This window comes from Dendrobium catenatum, unplaced genomic scaffold (genome assembly GCF_001605985.2).
Source record: "Dendrobium catenatum unplaced genomic scaffold, ASM160598v2 fragScaff_scaffold_1284, whole genome shotgun sequence".
NCBI classification, from domain to species: Eukaryota; Viridiplantae; Streptophyta; class Magnoliopsida; order Asparagales; family Orchidaceae; genus Dendrobium; species Dendrobium catenatum.
The window spans coordinates 896,384-916,014 of record NW_021319746.1 but is presented as its reverse complement, the minus strand read 5'-3'; the positions used below and the strand labels follow the sequence as shown (position 1 = coordinate 916,014).

The window sequence follows — 19,631 nt, the reverse complement described above, 5'->3', positions numbered from 1 at the left end:
AAATATCACTAGGATTCATTCTCAAATAATTTTCTGCAATAAGGACGTGGTACGTGTCCTCTAACCGATGATTTTGCCACCAAATGGCACCGCAGGATGAACGGTTATGACCCGGGGCCCTCTGAACTGAGTGGTTTTGCCGCCAAATGGCACCACGAAATATCGGTTATGGCCAGAGCCAATGCATTCCTTGATGGCATCAAATTATTAAGATATGAATCAATAGGATATGATCGATAGGGCACAAAGCCCTCTGTTAGCTAAGGTGATTCAAATTTATCCCCTTAGACAAATACCCACCCCGGGCCTACAAGGTACCCTTGGACGAAGAAACTCATGGCTGCCGACAAAGATCATTCTGTCAGGTTGGGTCGACTATCTCCTCTAACTAAGTAGACCAGGGATCACGATGGCCCAGGACGACGAGACCATGGGATCTTGATCGGGTCCATCATCCATTCCCCAATCATTCGCTTTAAATGCAAGATGGTGAAATTTTCATTTTAAATATCAAATATTTCAACCCAAATTTTCGAACATCCAAACTTTTCAAATCCCTATGCTCATGCTGCTACTATATGCCATATAACATGTATCTCTACGTATATGATTGACGACTAGTCTTAATTGAAAGTTCTTTCTCGTGATCGGGAGGGGTAATTAATTATAGGGGCTTGCGCCTATAGGAAACCAGAACTCAGATCATAAAGTCCTCACAAAATGAGGGCGAAATCTCAAGGTAGTGTCTTATCTACAAACCCATCTACCTTCCAAAATTTACCCAGGAACTTAATCCGTTAAAACTCCCTTGCTAAAGAAAAGCAATGTGCGGGCGGAGGCTGGGGCCGAATTTTCGGAGCCCACATTAGAGATGAAATTTGGTATAAGTTTTAAACAGTTAAGATCATTTTAAGGTACGTTGGCATAGCCAAGACATTTATTTTGAATTTCTAGAATGTCAACCCTTTATTACTTTATTTAAGAAAGATTCTAATTTCCGTTAAAATGATAATTATCATAATTTTTTTTTAATTTAAAATAGTATTTGATTTCTCCTTTAATGTTGGTTCCTAGTTTAGGAAAGCTATTTACTATTTACACAATGGCTTTGAATGAATCTCCTCGTGACCTATCAGGCCAAAATAATTTGGAAGAAAAAGAGAATGTACAAAGTTATTTAAATTATTTTCTTGTCCTACAAAAATAAACTACCCATCTATTGAAAAATATTATTTGGATGCAATTTTTGGTGCCTATAAGTTAAGGCATTACATGCTTTCTTATGACTTGTTCAACATTTTTTTTTTTGCTTATTAATTTATGATTTTACTCTATTTTGACATAGCATTGATACCTTTATTGGATGAGAAAGGTTAGGATTTAGCAAACTACTTAGTTGTATACCCGATCCTTGTTAAATATCCTGTAAATGATGATCTTCATAAGTTTGGAAGAGTATGAAAACTCTACTAATAAGTTATGTTTTGATGGTTCAACTTCTTCATAAAAAGGTAATGGGCCGCAACGTACTCTTTTAACGAAAGCTAAAACTGCAATTATTTTCATAATCCTAAAAAATGAATGTTATTATATTCTAATCAACTATCACAATATTATACAAATAATAAAGCTAAATATGAAGCTTTGAAAAATAATTTAGAATTATCAGATTTAATGGATATTAAAGAAATCAATATCATTAGAGATTCACAACTAGTTTGTTGACCTCTGTGTAAAGCACAAAAAAAAAAAAAATCCATTAAGAATATACCTCTGCCGCTTGGATCCCGCGAATCCTGCCGAAGATCCGCCGAGGAACTGTACATCAGCGCCGAATCAGTCGCTTCTCCGTAGTTTCTGCTCATATCCCGCCTCGATCCTTCTCCCTTCGCCTCTTTAAATGCCAACCAAGCGAAGCTCTTTCGACACTCGTCCACTGCCGAGCTCCAGGTGCACATACAAGCTCTCGTTTTCACGACCTCGCTCCCTCTCTTCCTCCCGCGTGCTTCTTCTGCTTCCTCGTGGTTGTGCGACTTTGCTTCTTAGACGACTTACCCTTTCTGTAGGATATGGAGTTAAGACTTCCGATCGGAAGCAGCGACGAGAGCTCTACTCGCTGTGAAGGTAGCTCTCTACCTTTCGTACCCCCTTCGGCCAAATCCTGAGAGAAAGAGAGAGAGAGAGAGAGAGAGAGAGAGAGTTTTAGTTAGAATTAAATTTAATTTTTAATTATTATTAATTATTATTAATTAATTATCATTTATTAAAGTTAATTAATATGAATTAATTATAATTAATCATTTTTTAATTAATTTTATTAAATATAATTAATTGTTTTAATTAATATAATTAATTACGAGTAAATATAATTAATTAAGCATAATTAAAGAAATAAGTGCTCCTCCTTTCCTACCTCGATGTTCGCGTCGGGCCGGCAAACCAGCCATGCACGCTTTTCTCTAGCGTGGTGGTAGGGAACCCGGTGCGACACCAACGACGAGATAGGCGAGTGACTCCTCGATCCACGTGTCATCATCTACAACACCGACGAAAGCTAAGGTATAAGCTCCTAAACTCTAAACCTCCGAGAATCCGTTCCCGGCGCTTGCAATGCGGCGAACGACCAACTCATGCACGCTTTTCTCTAGCGTGGTGAGAAGGGAATTCGTTGTGATGCTTGAGACGGGGCGGGTAATCAAAACCCCATTTTCGGCATTAGTGTCGGACCGGAAGACCAACTCATGCACGCTTTTCTCTAGCGTGGTGGCAAGGGAACCCGGTGCGGCGCCTACGGCGAGGTGGGGTCAAATATAAACTGCTTATTTTAAACTGGTGCCCACAACCCATGCACGCCTTTCTCTGGTGTGGTGGGGAATAAAATTAATATGGCCGCGGTGTCCTCGTTCGAGGGCACCTACCGTGCACGCTTTTCTCTAGCGTGGCGGGAGACCAAGTTTTCCGTAGTTTTCCCCTAAACGGGGGAGACACCGGAAGGCTGCCAAAATTTCGGGTAAATGCAAGATCGTACTTGAGACAATTTGGAACTCTACTTGGACATTGATTGGAGCGTCAAATGGACTTAATTCAAACTCAAACAATCAATAATAATTTCAAATACAAGCAAGAACTTGAACCGAACAAGACTACAGGGGACTTGTGAACTCGAACCGGATTGAACAACAGTGAACAATTTGAACATGCAATCAAACTTGCAAAGACGCAGAGGACTTGTACTTGGACTTTGGACAAGATCTAAATGACTTAATAAAGAACTTAAACCGAACAAGACTACAAGGGATTTGATTTGAGTACTTTGAGCAAGATCTTGAGCTTGCTAGTTGATCACTCAAATTTGATTTGAACATTACATGAGCCTGAACCTATATTGGATTCGAGTTAGAATATAATCTTGGACTCATATGACATTGAATCTGCAAGCGTTAAACTCAAACTTGAATGAGCATGAGCTCTAAAGAATTTGGACAAGTGCAAGTGGACTCAAATAATTAAATCTGAATGTAGAGAACTTTGATTCGACCTGAAGGAGTTTGTGAGCTTGGGTTAAAATGAAAGAGTTCGTTGAAAGCCAAAGCTCATAATCATAGAGAATTAATCTCTATAGCAATCAAATGTCTCGATCATGCAAAGAACAAGAAACAACGAAGCAATGAAAGATTTACATTAAAATCTCATTGAACATGAATTTCTCATGAGCAAATGAGGTATACATGAAGGATCATTATACAAGCACCGATGAGAAAAATTAACACTCAAGATACAATCAAACATCAAAAAACAATGGAAGACCTTCAGTATGCATATAAATAAAATGATATCCATATCACCCACATTGGTTGGTGTACGAATTTGCAAAGAGGAGTTGGATGATGCTAATGGATTTGACCCCTAATGAACATGATCATCTCAAGTAGAGTAAGGAAATGATATCAAATTTATCATGCATATGACAAACCACCTTCAAGGATAAAGAATTTGCAAGGGGAGTCTATTTGCAAGTAAAAGATGTAGCCATCGATGTGTATTATAACTTATCCCTGAATGTACAGTGACTGATGTTTCCTTTGCCAATCGCGTCACTGTATCATGCGCCACCACCGTTTCAGCACCAATCATTGCTAATGATTGGCGCTGATGGTTGATTTGACCAAATTGGATTAAAATAATCATAAAAATCCTAGTATTTTCCAAAATTCCCATCAAATTGGACATTTTTGGGCTCGTTGGAAAGGAATTTAGTTTAGTATTTATTAAAATTAAAATTGAGTTAATTTGATTCCTAAATTGTGTGATATTTTAGTTTGTTTGAAATTAGTTTTTTGTAATTTTCTCACAATCCAGTGGTCAATTAGGGTCCAAATTTTGGTGAAAAGGTTTTTGGATATCTTAGGCATATACTATAATTTTCTTAGGATCAGATACCCAATAGATTGCTGTGATGTAAATTTTTGAAGCAATGGATCTATTTTGGACCCAAAACTTTGAAAATTTATAACTCTTCAAATCTTTAGAAATAGGGTGCATGATTGTTGTGGTGTGATTGCATATATACCAGAATTAGATGAATAAAATTTAAAGTCCAAATTAATTATAGTGATACTTAGGAAAAATAATTAAAGTGATCTAAATGACTTAGAAAATTCCTAAGAAATTTTACACACACCCAATAGATATAAAACTTAGCAAACACAAACTCAGTGACATCTTACACTATATGTTTAAATTTGATTGAATTTGGAGCCCTTTAGGTCAGAAAATTAAACATGTCAAAATTCAACCTTTTTAGGGACTTAACAAATTTTAAAAAATTGTAATAAATCCAAATCAAATCCAAAAAATTCAATTAATACATCAAACTGGCCACGGATGTGTCATTTAGTTATAACCAAATCAATATGGCTCCTTAAGATAAAAATTTTAATGCTTTTTGAAGCTCTATTAGAATTTATTGCTATAAGGTTAGACCTTTTAGTCTTAAAATTGCTAGTGTGGCCTACCAACTAAGCCATGACCAAGTTCTTTGATGAACTTATATACAAAAAGTAAAGTGTTATATCGATGATCTAGTTGTTAAGATTAAAAAATATATATTTTTGATTTAAGAGTTCTTTTTGAACTGTTATGTTACTATGGTTTGAAGATGTACCCTTTGAAGTGTGTCTTTGGAGTGACTTTAAGGAAGACTTTTAGGCTTCATAGTGGGCACCATAAAATTCAAATTAATCCAACAAATATCAAAACTATCTTAGAGATGAAATTTGCTATTAGTTTTAAACAGTTAAGATCTTTTTAAGGTGCGTTGGCATAGCCAAGACATTTATTTTGAATTTCTAGAATGAATTCATAGAATGTCAACCCTTTATTACTTTATTTAAGAAAGATTCTAAGTTCCGTTGAAATGATAATTATCATAATATTTTTTTTAATTTAAAATAGTATTCGATTTCTCCTTTAATGTTGGTTCCTAGTTTAGGAAAGCTATTTACTCTTTACCCAATGGCTTTGAATGAATCTCCTGGTGACTTATCAGGCCAAAATAATTTGGAAGAAAAAGAGAATGTACATTCTAATTTAAATTATTATCTTGTCCAACAAAAATAAACTACCGATCTATTGAAAAATATTATGTGGATGCAATTTTTGGTGCCCATAAGTTAAGGCATTACATGCTTTCTTATGACTTGTTCAACATATATATTTTTTTTTGCTTATTAATTTATAATTTTACTCTAATTTGACATAACATTTATACCTTTATTGGATGAGAAAGGTTAGGATTTAGCAAACTACTTAGTTGTATACCTGATCCTTGTTAAATATCATGTAAATGATGATCTTCCTAATTTGGAAGAGTATGAAAACTCTACTAATAAGTTATGTTTTGATGGTTCAACTTCTTCATAAAAAGGTAATGGACCGCAACGTACTCTTTTAACGAAAGCTAAAACTGCAATTATTTTCATAATCCTAAAAAATGAATGTTATTATATTCTTATCAACTATCACAATATTATACAAATAATGAAGCTAAAAATGAAGCCTTGAAAAATAATTTAGAATTATCAGATTTAATGGATATTAAAGAAATCAATATCATTGGAGATTCACAACTAGTTAATGATCAAATTATTGGAATTTCTACTGTCTTAAAACCAAATATATTATATTATTATTATGCCCAGTGAAACTCCTTGAGCAAATTTCCATTGTGACTTTATTTTGAATTTCCTATGAAATATATTTTATGATATATGCTCTCATAAAGCTTGCAAAGGAAATTACATGTCCTGAAGAAGAATTCATGCCTATAAAAGTTTAAAATCACTATATTAGATCTCCTATAGATATGGAATATGTTATCAAATCTTTGCCTGAGGGTGAGATTGTTATCATCATAGATAGTGAAGATGTTGAATAGATATAATGATTCATTGACTATTTGAGAGAGGGAAAACTACATTAGGATAAATCTCTAACTAACTAGAGCAAGAAGAGAGTGTTATCATATGATTGATTAATAACTTTATGTGCTCACAATCATTTGATCAAATGTGATTGCATTGCCTTGAAAAACATGAAGCTATACGATTGATATCGAGGTATATATAAGATTGTGTTGTGCTCACCAATTTGATCTAAATATGGAAATGAAGATTAATAGACGTGTACATAATGGGCCCTCAATTATTAATGACTATATAGAGATTACATGTTGTTGCCATTAGTGCATAATATATGCAATTTTACATTAGTCGCTCATTATTAAATTTACACCCTATGATAGCTTCACATCCTTTTGTGCATTGGGGCACATATATTATTTATCCTATTGACCCACCCTCCTAAGATTCATAGGTTCATATTAACTATGACATTTTATTTTGCTAAGTGGGTAGAAGCAATGCTTCTATGAGAAGTCAAAGCTTGTCATGTAATTCAATTCTTCTAAGACAATATAGCATATCAATTTGGCGTACCTCATTAAATCATATTCGATAATGATTTTGTGTTGAAAAGCACTAAAATCAATCATTGTATCAAAAGAATCAACATTTTACTCAACTATATATTATCCTCAGGCTAATGAGTTGGCTAATCCCTTTAATAAAGTGCTTGTTTAACTTCTAAAGAAAATTTTGGATGAAAATAAGTAAATGCGGTATGACAAGTTCATTGATACCTTGTGGACTTACCAGACCATATATAGGACCCTAATTCAACCTACTCTATTTTCCTTAGTTTATGAGGTTAAGGTTGTTCTTCGGTTAAAACTAAAAGTTATCTCACTAATGATAGCTACTAGTATACAAATGATATTAGAAAAGAATGCTCAAATTCAATTGAAAGAGTTTAATATTCTTGAAGAGAAGCATTTGTAAGTTTTACACGACCTTGTGTTATGTAAGTCCTATATGGCTAAAAATCATGATAAATTAGTTAGTTCTAAAACTTTTAAGTAGTAAAATTGATCTTAGTACTTCAAAGGTTTATTTTTCCATCAATAAGGTGATAGGCAAGTTTGAGGCTATATGGGAAGGCCCATTTTAAACGAGAAAGTCTACAACTTATGCTTCCATTCAATGGACATTATCTTAAGAGATATTACGCATAAATGTTTTCCATAATAAACTTCTATTAAATGATGTTTTTGATATACACATGCATTAATTCGCAATTTGTTTATTAATACTAAGGCTTGATATTTGAATTTGGAATCAAAATTCAATTACCCTATGAGTGATTGATATGTCTTGATAAATCACATCTATCTGGAATGTTCAAATTATTCTTGTTTCCCATAAAGCATGACCTAGAAAAAAATATATGATTCCCAACGAAAATTTATATGTTATTTTATGCCATCTTCAAAATTTCCTCATTCCACATTTAGAATTTCTCATCTTCCTATGAGTTATGGGTTCTAGTTTCACTATACCAAAGTTGATATAGTGAACTAAATCTTGGGTTAATTTGGGTAAGCTCAAGTCTTCATTGGCCCCTTCCTAGTGCAACAAAATTTGTTAAATCTTATGTAGGATTTTAAGTCTACAAGGCACCTTTCTTAGTATAAACTAATAGGATATAGTGTAGCCATGACTAGATTTACCAAGATATGAAACAAGTTCAAACATATTGTATGGCACCTGATCTCATGATAACACCAAATGCTTTCAAAATTCTTACCTATTCAAGAAACTGTTCTTAAATTTTGCGTGCCAGTATGAAACAAGCACTGGCTTACTATGATTTCTGTCCACTGACTTACTATGATTTCTGTCCTAAAAAAAATTCCGATTTTTCTGAGATTTGATGGTCTAATTATAAATAATGTTCTTAGAAAGAGTTGGAAAACATATTACACGTAAATGTAATAGTAGAATGAAAAATCAGCAGAGCACATTGTATCATTGTTTTGGACTTTGGTGCCCTCAAATTGCACTTGAACTTAGGAAAAAAAAATTGAACTAAAATTTAAATGCTCACAATGAGTGATGATCAACAAATGTAGAATCAATGGTTATTTAAAGAACTTTACTAATACAAAATGGAAGATATATGGTTCATGGCGGTTGTGCCAGTATGGATGAAATTAACAAATTAGAACTTATCATGATAATACATGTTACTGAAATAAAAAAGGCTCAATCAAAATATTATCAATGGATATTTATGATGTACTGAAAACAAGAATGATTACATGGGATAATTATTCAAAAGTTTTAATTGGTGGTTAAAAGGTCAATCTTATTCAACTTAACTAACCAAGGTCATGAAGGGATCCTCTACATTCAAAACAAATATGAGGGCGTAAGAATTTTAAATTTTAATAGCACTTCGTCCTCCAGACTCACCACGCATGGTTTTGTCAAACTCCAGGTGAAGATGAAGCTGTCCCTAAGCAACTTTCAAGCACCTATATTCTCAATCTCAGCAGACTTGTCCATCCTCTTCAGTATGCCAGCAATAACCTGAATTGGTAGAATGCCAGAAAATATTATTACACGAAGTACTCATTAATGGAAACTAGGGAAAACAGCACTAATTACAAAATAAGTTGATAGATGAAGTGATGAACATTTTAGCTAAAAAATATTTTAGCTTTCAAATAAATACTTGGGCTACATTTGGGACGTTCTTTTATTGCTTCTTAAAACAACTTTGTAATTTAATAATTAAAATTTTTATACTAAAAAGCTGCTTTAAGAGAGTAAGAAAGTCATCCCAAATGAAACTTTAGGCTGAAAATATAAGCATTATTAGATAAATACTTGCATTGTGGAAATATCCATACCTTTCCAGGTCCAAGTTCATAACTTTTCTTTAATCCTTTACCCAAAAGAGTCTTGACTGTTAACTCCCATTGAACTGGAGAGGTTACCTAGGTTTGAAGAGATTAGAGATTCCATTAGTATTTCACTGTTATTATTTTTACAAATAAAAACATTTGTTGATACGATATGTGGAAAGCAAAATGTAAATCTACATGCCTGGAGTGCCAAGATGTTCTTGATTTTATCGGGGTTTGAGTGAGGCTGGGCATCCACATTGGATATAACTGGTATCCTCGGTGTTCTTATCTCTGTCGCTGCCAATGCAGTTTCCAATCTCGAGACAGCTGGCTCCATAAAGCTTGTGTGAAAGGCACCAGCAACAGCTAGGCGTACCTGATGGAAGGCAAAACATTTATTGCATTCCCACACACTTATTCAACCAATGCTGTTCTTTGTTGTTGTAGTCAATGTGAAATATTAACATGTAATCATCCTTCCAATTTTGGTTGTAAATGAGCACTCATCAATGCAGGCAATAGTTACAAAGTAACCATCAAGGAATTTAAGAAATATGAACTGATTACTCTGCCAAAGATTAAAAATACGAGAAGTGCTCAGGCAATTTGATAGATAGATCCAACTTAATAGTAGAGTGTACCTTATCACAATTTTATTGTGATTATTTACATCGTGGGCACCTATCTTAAATCTTTTATTATTGTGTTACATCTACTTTATTCTTTTGCTTCTCGTGCTCAGAGAGCTTCCGTGAAGAAAAGCATATAGAAAATTGAAGCCCCAATATAGGTGATAGGTGATCTATGACAAGTGGAGGAATGCTCCAATTTGAAAATTGATTACTTCAATAATAGAATGCAAGGGTAGAAGTATGCAGTTATAAAGTTTGTCAGGAGGGAGCTTGATGAGGACATCAGGACGTCGATCTACGGCCTTGATTTTTCCGTTCTACTTTTGATTTTCGTATTTATTATTGATATATTAGTTTTTATTTAAGAAGTTTTATTATGATTTTCCATTTTTGCCCTTACTTAAGAGCTTACATATGTGTAAGCCCTAGGGACATTGTAGTACTTTTTATTTTCTCATTGTATGGGCTATTTAAGCCTCCCTCTTCTTCTTTGAGGGCTAATGAATGAATTATAAGAAAATTCCTGCACATGTGTTCTTTGAGTTGTGAGAGTTCTAGGAGGGAGCTTTGGAGAAATTCCTAGGGAGGGAAAACGGATCACCCACCAACCTTGAAGACGGCCGGGTTCGTGGTTTATTTTATCGTTCTTTTCTTTTAATCACCTTTCCTCCTAGCCGCTAGATTCCCTAGCCACCCCCCACCTTGCCGCCGGCCAACATCCCCCACCAACCCCTCTCCCCTCCACTTCCAAACCGGCTCTCCCTCTCCCACCACCAAGCCATTCAACCCAACCCCTTGCCCCTCTTACTGCCGGCCCCACCACCCACTTCACCGTCGCCCTCCTTCCTCCTCCCCACCGCCAGCTCCTCCTTCCTATATTTGGAAAGCCTATTGGATGGTGGTTAATTGATATTATTATAATTGAAGAAATATAACTTCTATATTAGTAATAACAATACAAATCTAACTATCTAATAGGCCATCTAACTCATCTCTATAACTATTGAGGCTACTTACTGGGAGTTGCCTTATAAATTCATTGCTAAACCTAAAAAAACAAATATAATTTAATCATGTAAAGTTGGGAAATTAAAATATATACATAATAGATATTTTTTTAGTGGTTACCTGTAGCCAACTGAAAGTCCATCCAAACTGACATGATGTGAGACATGAAGTGCAGGTCGTCCAACATGAGGTCCCTGCCAACACCAACTCTGAAGCAAATGAATGCAGCCTGCAATATTTTCCCTCTTTAGCTTGGTAACCTCAGCAAGTTCCTGGTACAAGTGGGCTAGTACTGCTTCCCCTAAAGAGTATGTGCTAAACAAACCCAAGTCCTCAATAACATCAAATGAATCTCACAACCTGAGGTGTTCGGGAGTAGATAAGTTCCCATCAAAAAGAGAATGTACGCACGAATATGCCGCAAAAAATCTAGCTTGTTCAAGTCCAAATAGGAATCCCTATAGAAGGTCCAACGTAGCCATCTCAAAGGTAAGCAAGTATGAGCTTATGCCTGTCCCATCTTGAACTTTGATGAGACTCGTGGGTTGAATGGATCATGATAAATGACATCTCACTCAGGATGCTACCCTAATAGATCATCACAGCAATCCGGACAACTAGGCCATCGTCTACGAGGCCCTACAACATTGTTCCCAACTAAAGCCGACCCATCAATCTGAAGGCCGAATATTAGAGCAATATCTTGTAAAGTAATACTCATCTCACCTACAGGTAAGTGAAATGAGTTTGTGTGTGGTGATCAATGCTCAACCAAAGTTGTAAGAAGATTGTGATCCATCTTTATGTATCGCAGCTAACTAACACAGTCCAATCATAAGACTCGAAGTCCTTCCATATATCTCGGATAATTTATTGGTCACTTATGAACTATAAGAAGATGCTAGGCAGCTTCCAAAACTGTCCCCTACATGTCACGAATATTTAAGGGCATTAGTAACATTAAATGAAAGAATGATCATCATAATATTTTAAATATTATCATACCTCATCCTAATGATCCGCTCTCTGTGACCCACGTAATGAGGCGATGCTGGGATTTAGATCCATCAGCACATTTTGCTGCTCTTCATCACCCTGTGCTATAGCTTTTCTAGCTTGACACTTTCGACGTGCAGGTTGACTTTCCGCCATAATACTTATAATTTGGCATCAAAAAACAATTAGTTCATATAATAAAGTAAGGGTAAATAAAATATTAAGAGGGTGAAATAAATATTATGGAGACATTATGAATTATGTGCTCCCCCCCGCGCTCTTTCCTAAAATATATCAGTTTGATTTGGAAATTATTTGAATTCAAATTCAAGAGAATTTGAAAGTAAAATCTTTCCAAATTAAAGTGGTCTAAGTTTGGAAAGTCCATTAATTATTAATCGAACCCAAATTTGAGATTGATTATTTAATTAATTCAAACCCCCACACTTTCCGAATTAGAGGAATTTTTAACACTAAGCATGATTAGAAATGTAATTACCCATTTAAGCATCAAAATTATAAAATTTAAAATTAGACATAATCGCCCATTTGAACGGTGATTGCCTCTTATGGCCTAAAATGCCCGTTAATTAGGCGATTTACTTAAAGACATAAATCGCCCGTCTAACGGGCCATTTTGGTGTTATAAAAAAAATCGGCCGAAGCCCTCGGACCCCCCTTCTCCGATCGTTTTCTCTGCTTCTCTGGAAGTTTGCCCGAGTTTCACCTCTGGAAGTTTGCCCGAGTTTCACAAACCGCCAGACATTGCCATTTCAGGTTAGTGTATTTTTTTTGTTTTTGCTTAAAATTTTTCACTTTTTAAAATCCTTTCTTGAATAGAAGATAGAGTATGGAGAAAAAATAAAAATGCACCGTATAAATTTGTAGAATGAAATGGTTTTAGGTGATCAATGTATTATGTATTTTTTTCACAGTATAAATTTGTAGAACGAAGTGGTTTTAGGTGATCAATGTATTATATGTATTTTTTAGAAATGTTTGGGTAAATCATGAGAAACACAAAATATTTATGCATTTTTTAAGCTTGTTAATGCTCAGTTATTTGTTTGTAAAATAATTATGCTTATTTATATTTTGCTTTAGGGAATCATTGAGGTAGTAAATATAATTGTGGGTCGTTTTCTCAAATTTAGGGAGGGGGTTGTCCAGCATCTGCATTGATCTCACAAAATGTAGTAGCCTTTATTGTAATATATTTATTAAGTAATTACGTTGAAACATATGTTGATAATTAAATCGTTCATTATTTGTAATAATTAATATTCCTTATTTATAATTAATTATTTTCATGTAATTTTTAATATTTGTAGAAAATATAAATGAATAAAAAATAATCCAAAATATTTAATGAAAAAATAGTAAATTTGTTAAATTTATGTGGAATTCTAAAGAGAGATTAATATTACTATTTATAAAAGTTATATTTTCATGATTTAATGATAATATTAATATAGTAAATATAATTAATTGAAATTCATATGAGTTTGATGATTGTGTTGATAAAAAAATATATCCTTTCAAATTTATTGTAAATGTATGTATAGAAAATGAGTTCACGACCGCCATCTTTTATGTTGTTATATGACTGTGAGTTATCCATAGATGATAAATTTTCGCCATCATGTATTAGTGGTAAATGTCGGACCCTACAAGTTCCATTCAACTCGACTTTGAAGCAGTTCAAGGATCGAGTTCTCAAAGCCCTGAAGTTCGATCCCTCAAAGTTCGTGGTGACTATTGTGGGTCGTTTTCCAGTGGACAACCAATTCATGGCCTCGAAGCTTGAGGACGATGAAGGTTGTGAATTTGCATTATCATTGGCTACTTCTGAAGTTCTTATTCTGTATGTGGAGGTTGAGGAAATTCCTAGTGATATTAATTTGGATCAAGATCTGTCGACTCAAATTCGCGATTCAGTCGTACTAGATCATGTACATGAGATGCATAATGCTGCGGAGATGGCCTTGGCAATTCCAAGTACACATCTAGGGTATGTTAGTTGTGAAGGAAATATTGAATTTTTAAAGTAAAATATTATTCATCGTTATATAATATTATATATGTATAAATGCAGATCCACACCAACCTCATACCAAAAGAATTTGGCCGGTCCTTCTACACAATCTCAGCCTACTTCTATTTTTGAAGTCAATGATATTAGATTATTTGTTCCTACTATCAATAATGAAGGTTATAAGATAATGAGTAGTTGTTCAAGTGATGATAGGGATGAAGAGTTTGATGATATCCTCCATGATCCTAATGTAACGAATATTGTTCAGCCAAATACCAATGATATTATTCATGACTACTGTATAAGGATTGAAAATACAGTTGAGGGCATGACATCTAATAATGAAGATGCTGAGATTCTCAAGACTACACGTCAGTGGAATGTGGAGGTTGCACCTGATAGTAGTAATGTTTTTAACATGACAGATGATAAATTTAACATTCTGAATGAATTGGTAGAGTATATGTGTTTACGTAGAAAATCTGAACTGCAATTTGCCTTGCACGGTCAATCACAAATAATGTTCAATCTGTCGTTGTGGCTTCGAACAAACAAAAATTCATAGTTGCTTGTGTACAACATAATACTTTGTCAGTAAAGTGTCCTTGGCGTTTATATGCCAGCCTAAGCAAGCGATTGGGGGGGGGGTATGGAAGATAGCTACCATAAAAGGTCCACATACGTGCACGAACCCTATTCTTCAAGCAGGTCACAGGCAATGTAATTCACAGTTCATTAGCTTCTTAATTATTACAACTATAAGAAAACAAATGGATATTAAACCTAGAGGAATAATTGGAAGAGTTGAGGCAAAGTTTAACATTAAAGTTTCATATATGAAAGCATGGGATGTACATCGGAAGGCTATTAAAGCAGTGTTTGGTAGTTGGGAAGAGTCTTACCGATCACTGAATTTGTTCATGCAAGTTATTATTCAAGCTATGCTTGGAACTGTGTACAAAATCCAATCCTCAAGTTCAAATAAATTTCAAAGGTTATTTTGGGCTTTTGGACCATCTATCACTGGTTGTAGGTTTTGTTGGCCCGTCCTCAACTTAGATGGGATTTTTCTTTTATGTAAGTATAGGGGAACATTACTTATATTTGTTGGGCTCGATGCGAATAACGGGCTTTTCCCATTAGCTTTTGGAATTGTGAAGTCAGAGTGCAATGATTCTTGGATATGGTTTCTTATCACGATTTATGTTTTACTCCATTTTGTTGCAAGTAGAACTAATCTTTATATCATATCTGATCGGCATATTGGGTTGGTGCGTGAATATAGGGACATCTTTCCTTGGGTAGCACACCGTCATTGTCTTAGACACTTACGTGAAAACTTTAAGAAAACTGTTTTCCAAATGGGAATATCTGATGTGGAGTTTCTACGCAAGAAAATGTATACAGCTGGTAATACCGATATAATAAGAATAAAACCTGAACTTCATCAATGGTTAGTTGAAAGGGATGTTTCGAAGTGGACATTGATATTTGGTGGATTCTGTTACAAAGTAATGACAACAAACGCATCGGAAGCCGTTAATGGCATATTAAAGAGAACTCGTGGGTTACCGGTGCAAGATCTTATTACTGTCATATATTATAATGTTGTTCGAATGTTTGTCCGTCGACTAGAGCTTATTAATAATGAAGAACATTAGAGTAATAACATTTTTTCCCACGAGTCCAAGCTAAATTATGAAAACTTGAAAATGATGCAAGAAGAATAACGGAGCCTACACGTGTTAATATGCATGAGTTTCAAGTTTTTGATATGTCCTCAAGATCATACTGTGTGGAAGTTACACAAGATGGTAATAGTTTATGTAGTTGTGGGAGACCTGTTATTTATCACATGTCATATGCCCATGTAATAAGTTCAACTACATCAGTCAGGATAAGTCATCTAGATTATGTTTCAGAGTATTACTCAATGAATAACTTTAGATGACATACTTAGAAGAATTTCACACAATACCAGATATGGAATATTGTCCCACTCATAATCCTGCTACTGGTTTGTATCTCTTAAGCCCTCCAAATTTTAGAAGGTCCGATAGGCCCAACATTAATCGATACAGAAACACAATGGATGAACCAAGAGCTCAAAGTAGCATAGTATGCAGTTATTGTCATATAGTTGGGCATAATAGAACAATCTGTCCAACACGCTGTGAGAAACATTCGTAAAATTGTTAATTTAAAACTTTGTGTGTGATAGTGTGCAAGTTATTTAATAATACTTTATTGTTTCCTTTATGTTTGATGTTGTGGAAAAAAATATTTGTAATGTACTTTGTATTTTTCCTTTATGTTTGTAATGTACTATCTAGGGCATGCGAAATGTACCTTAATATAATTTGGATATTTCATTATATTTTTGTTTATCCTAAATTATCACAAAAAGATGACAAAATACATATTATCCTATTATCATAAAATTAATTTACATGCTAAGCATTCTTAATTATATTAATTTAAATAGTTAGCATGTATCTTAATAATCTTTTAAACAAGGTTGGAAGTTTTACAAATAAATGATTGGACCATTTTATCTATATTTTTAATTATTTTATAATTTTAAGTATTTTAAATAACATAACATTGATAAATCATAGTAAATTAAGTTTTTATTCACAAAATACAAATAAATACTCATTGTCTCAAAATTAAAGATTCCTTTATTGAAAATTAAATTGAGAGAAAATATTCTACGAATTTCAAATAATTTTAGTTATTTAATATCTAGTTTTTTCAGCATGTTACCAACTCCTGGTGCTTTTTAAACAATTTTCTAATATTTATTTCAATATTAATTAATTTTGTATAAATATATTCTCTATTTAATTTAATATTAAAATTCATAGTAATTTGGTTTTGATTTTGTTCCTTTTGGTAAAATTCTTAGGGGAATTTTAGATAGAGCATAGTCGCCAATTAGTTGATTCAATCAAACCAAATTTAAGCACATAATTCATAATGTCTCCTTGGGTGAATGTCTAGGTGTTTGGGTCATGGGTTGAACTGTTATTTGATACCTCCATAATATTTATTCAAGCACATAATTCATAATGTCTCTATAATATTTTTCACCCTCTTAATGCTTTATTTACCCTATTTTATTATATAAACTAATTGTTCTTTGATGCATAATTACAGGTATTATGGCAGAAAGTCAACCTGTACGTCGAAAACGTCAAGCTAGAAAAGTTGTAGCACGGGTTGATGTAGAGCAACAAAATGTGTCGATGGATCTAAATCCCAGCATTGCCTCATTACGTGGGTCACACAGAGCGGCTCATCCAGATGAGTTATGATAATATTTAAAATATTATGATGATCAATCTTTCATTTAATGTTACTAATGCCCTTAAATATTCGTGACATGTAGGGGACAATTTTGGAAACTGTCTCGCATCTTCTTATGGTTCATGAGTGGCCAATAAGATTGGATTGTGTTCAGCTGCGATACAGAAGGATGGATCACAATCTTCTTACAGCTTTGGTTGAGCGCTGGTCATCACAAACATACTCATTTCACTTACCTGTAGGTGAGATGAGTATTACTTTACAAGATGTTGCTCTGATATTGGGCCTTCAGATTGATGGGTCGGCATTGGTTGGGAACAATGTTGTAGGGCCCGGTAGATGGTGGGCTAGTTGGCCAGATTGCTGTGATGATCTATCAGGGCAGCACCCTGAGCGAGATGTCGTTTATCATGATCCATTCAACCCATGAGTCTCTTCAAAGTTCAGGATGGGACAGGCACAGGCTCAGACTTGCTTACCTTTGAGATGGTTACGTTGGACCTTCTATAGGGATTCTTATTTGGACCTGAACGAGCTAAATTTTTGGCGGCATGTTCGTGCGTACATTCTCTTTTTGATGGAAACTTATCTACTCCCGGACACCTTAGGTTGTGAGATTCATTTGAGGTTATTACCTTTATTGGAGGACTTGAGTTTGTTCAGCACATACTCATTAGGGGCAGCAGTACTAGCCCACTTGTACCGGGAACTTGCTGAGATGACCAAGTCTAACAGGACAAATATTGCAGGTTGCATTTACTTGCTTCAGATTTGGTGGTGGGAGCGACTTCATGTTGGATGACCTGCACTTCATGTCCCACATCATGTTAGTTTGGATGGACTTTCAGTTGGCTACAGGTAACCACTAAAAAATACCTATTATGTATATATTTTAATTTCTCAACTTTACATGATTAAATTATATTTATTTTTTAGCTGGAACAATGAATTTATAAGGCAACTTACAGTAGGTAGCTTCAACAGTTATAGAGATGAGTTTTTTTTTTTTTTTTTTTTTTTTTTTTTGTTTAGGCGACTTGTAAGTCGCCCGTCAAAGGGGCGACTTACACCTAATATTTAAAAAAAAAACGGACCACATGGATAAATAGTGCATTGGATTTTGAATGAAGAATTTATATATATATATATAAATTATAGGTATGACTCCATTTTAGATAATCTCATTATTTTTCAAATAAATTTTAATTTATTATATTTAATAAGTAAAGTGTATACTACATTAGCTAAAAAAAGTAAGTAAACTCATATTCATTGTTCACCAAATACAACATCAGCACAAGTCTACATAATACATAATAAAAATATATCATCAACTAACGTTTCTTACGTCCTCTATGGGGCAAAGCATCACTGCCTGGTATGTAATGCTGTGGTGGACGTACAGGCATGTCACATAACACATGATGCTCGGCCGCAAAGGCGCCTTGCTGCTCTACCCCAATTGTGCCTGCTGAAGTATTGTCTGTAACATACTCATGTGGGTATCAGGGTGGTGTATACTGCAGAGTCGACTGAGTAAAGAAAGCCTGAGAATGTCCCAAATCTTCATACGATGATGGTCCTGCATCTGTAGATTGGCAAGTAACTGTCATTGGACTGAAGGTGTCGTACATGTCATCATGAATATGAACCTCTCTACACAAATCCACTGTCATATCAGCAATTCTCTTAACAATACTCTTGGCATTATTGTAGTCATGTGAACCAACCATAGGTAACACTGCCATCTCTGTCTCTAGGAAGAAATTATGTTGAGGGAAGGGATAAAAAATTAAACTAGTATAATATAAAAATTATTGAGAAATGAAAACTATTAAACTTTGATATTACTTACCAGATATCGCTCTGAAGGTTCTCTAGGGTAGTATGTTGTCGGTGGTGTTGTAGGTGGCTTCAACATGTACAATGTTGCCCAGGACTTGAACCACTGTAAGTAATCCTGAATGAAGTGCTCACTATCAGGTCCAGATGTAATTCCTTTAACAACGTATGCTCGTCTATCCTCCCACATTCCGATGTAAGGTAGGTAGTACACCATCCAGACCGTACCAGCTTTGCCACGCCCATCTACTCGTGTAAATTTGGGCTTTATAGGTTGAACCTCCATAGTAAGAATAAGCCCGAACTGTCGAACAACTCTATCTGGGAGGTGCCACTCCACCCGAGTCCAACAAACAAGAGGCACACGAGCTAACCATATTGCTTCTCCTGATAAGCATATATCAGCAACTTGAGAGCAAACCTCTATGGTGTATGACAACCAAGTCACCTTCCAAATTAAATAAATTTTTATGGTGGTTAATTGATATTGTTATAATTGAAG

The 19,631-nt window shown here is 34.5% G+C and overlaps 1 protein-coding gene across 6 annotated transcripts in view; it reads right to left on the bottom strand.

Annotated features, from left to right (window-relative positions):
- LOC110110726 (malonyl CoA-acyl carrier protein transacylase) overlaps positions 1-19,631 on the bottom strand; it is a 54,747-nt gene that overhangs the window by 18,970 nt on the left and 16,146 nt on the right. For 3 of the 6 annotated variants that reach the window (XR_003702369.1, XR_003702373.1, XR_003702372.1), the window contains exons 8-10: positions 9,507-9,683; positions 9,311-9,397; positions 8,871-8,987 (exon numbers count right to left, since the gene is read on the bottom strand). Coding sequence is in view for 1 of the 6 variants with exons in the window: in XM_020842328.2 (XP_020697987.1) it covers positions 8,925-8,987; positions 9,311-9,397; positions 9,507-9,683 (327 nt within the window). In the remaining 5 variants the exon portion in view is untranslated. Of the gene's footprint in view, positions 1-8,086; positions 8,298-8,623; positions 8,988-9,310; positions 9,398-9,506; positions 9,684-19,631 lie in introns of those variants that run through there. The other 3 variants (XR_003702371.1, XR_003702370.1, XM_020842328.2) reach the window with 3 other exon arrangements.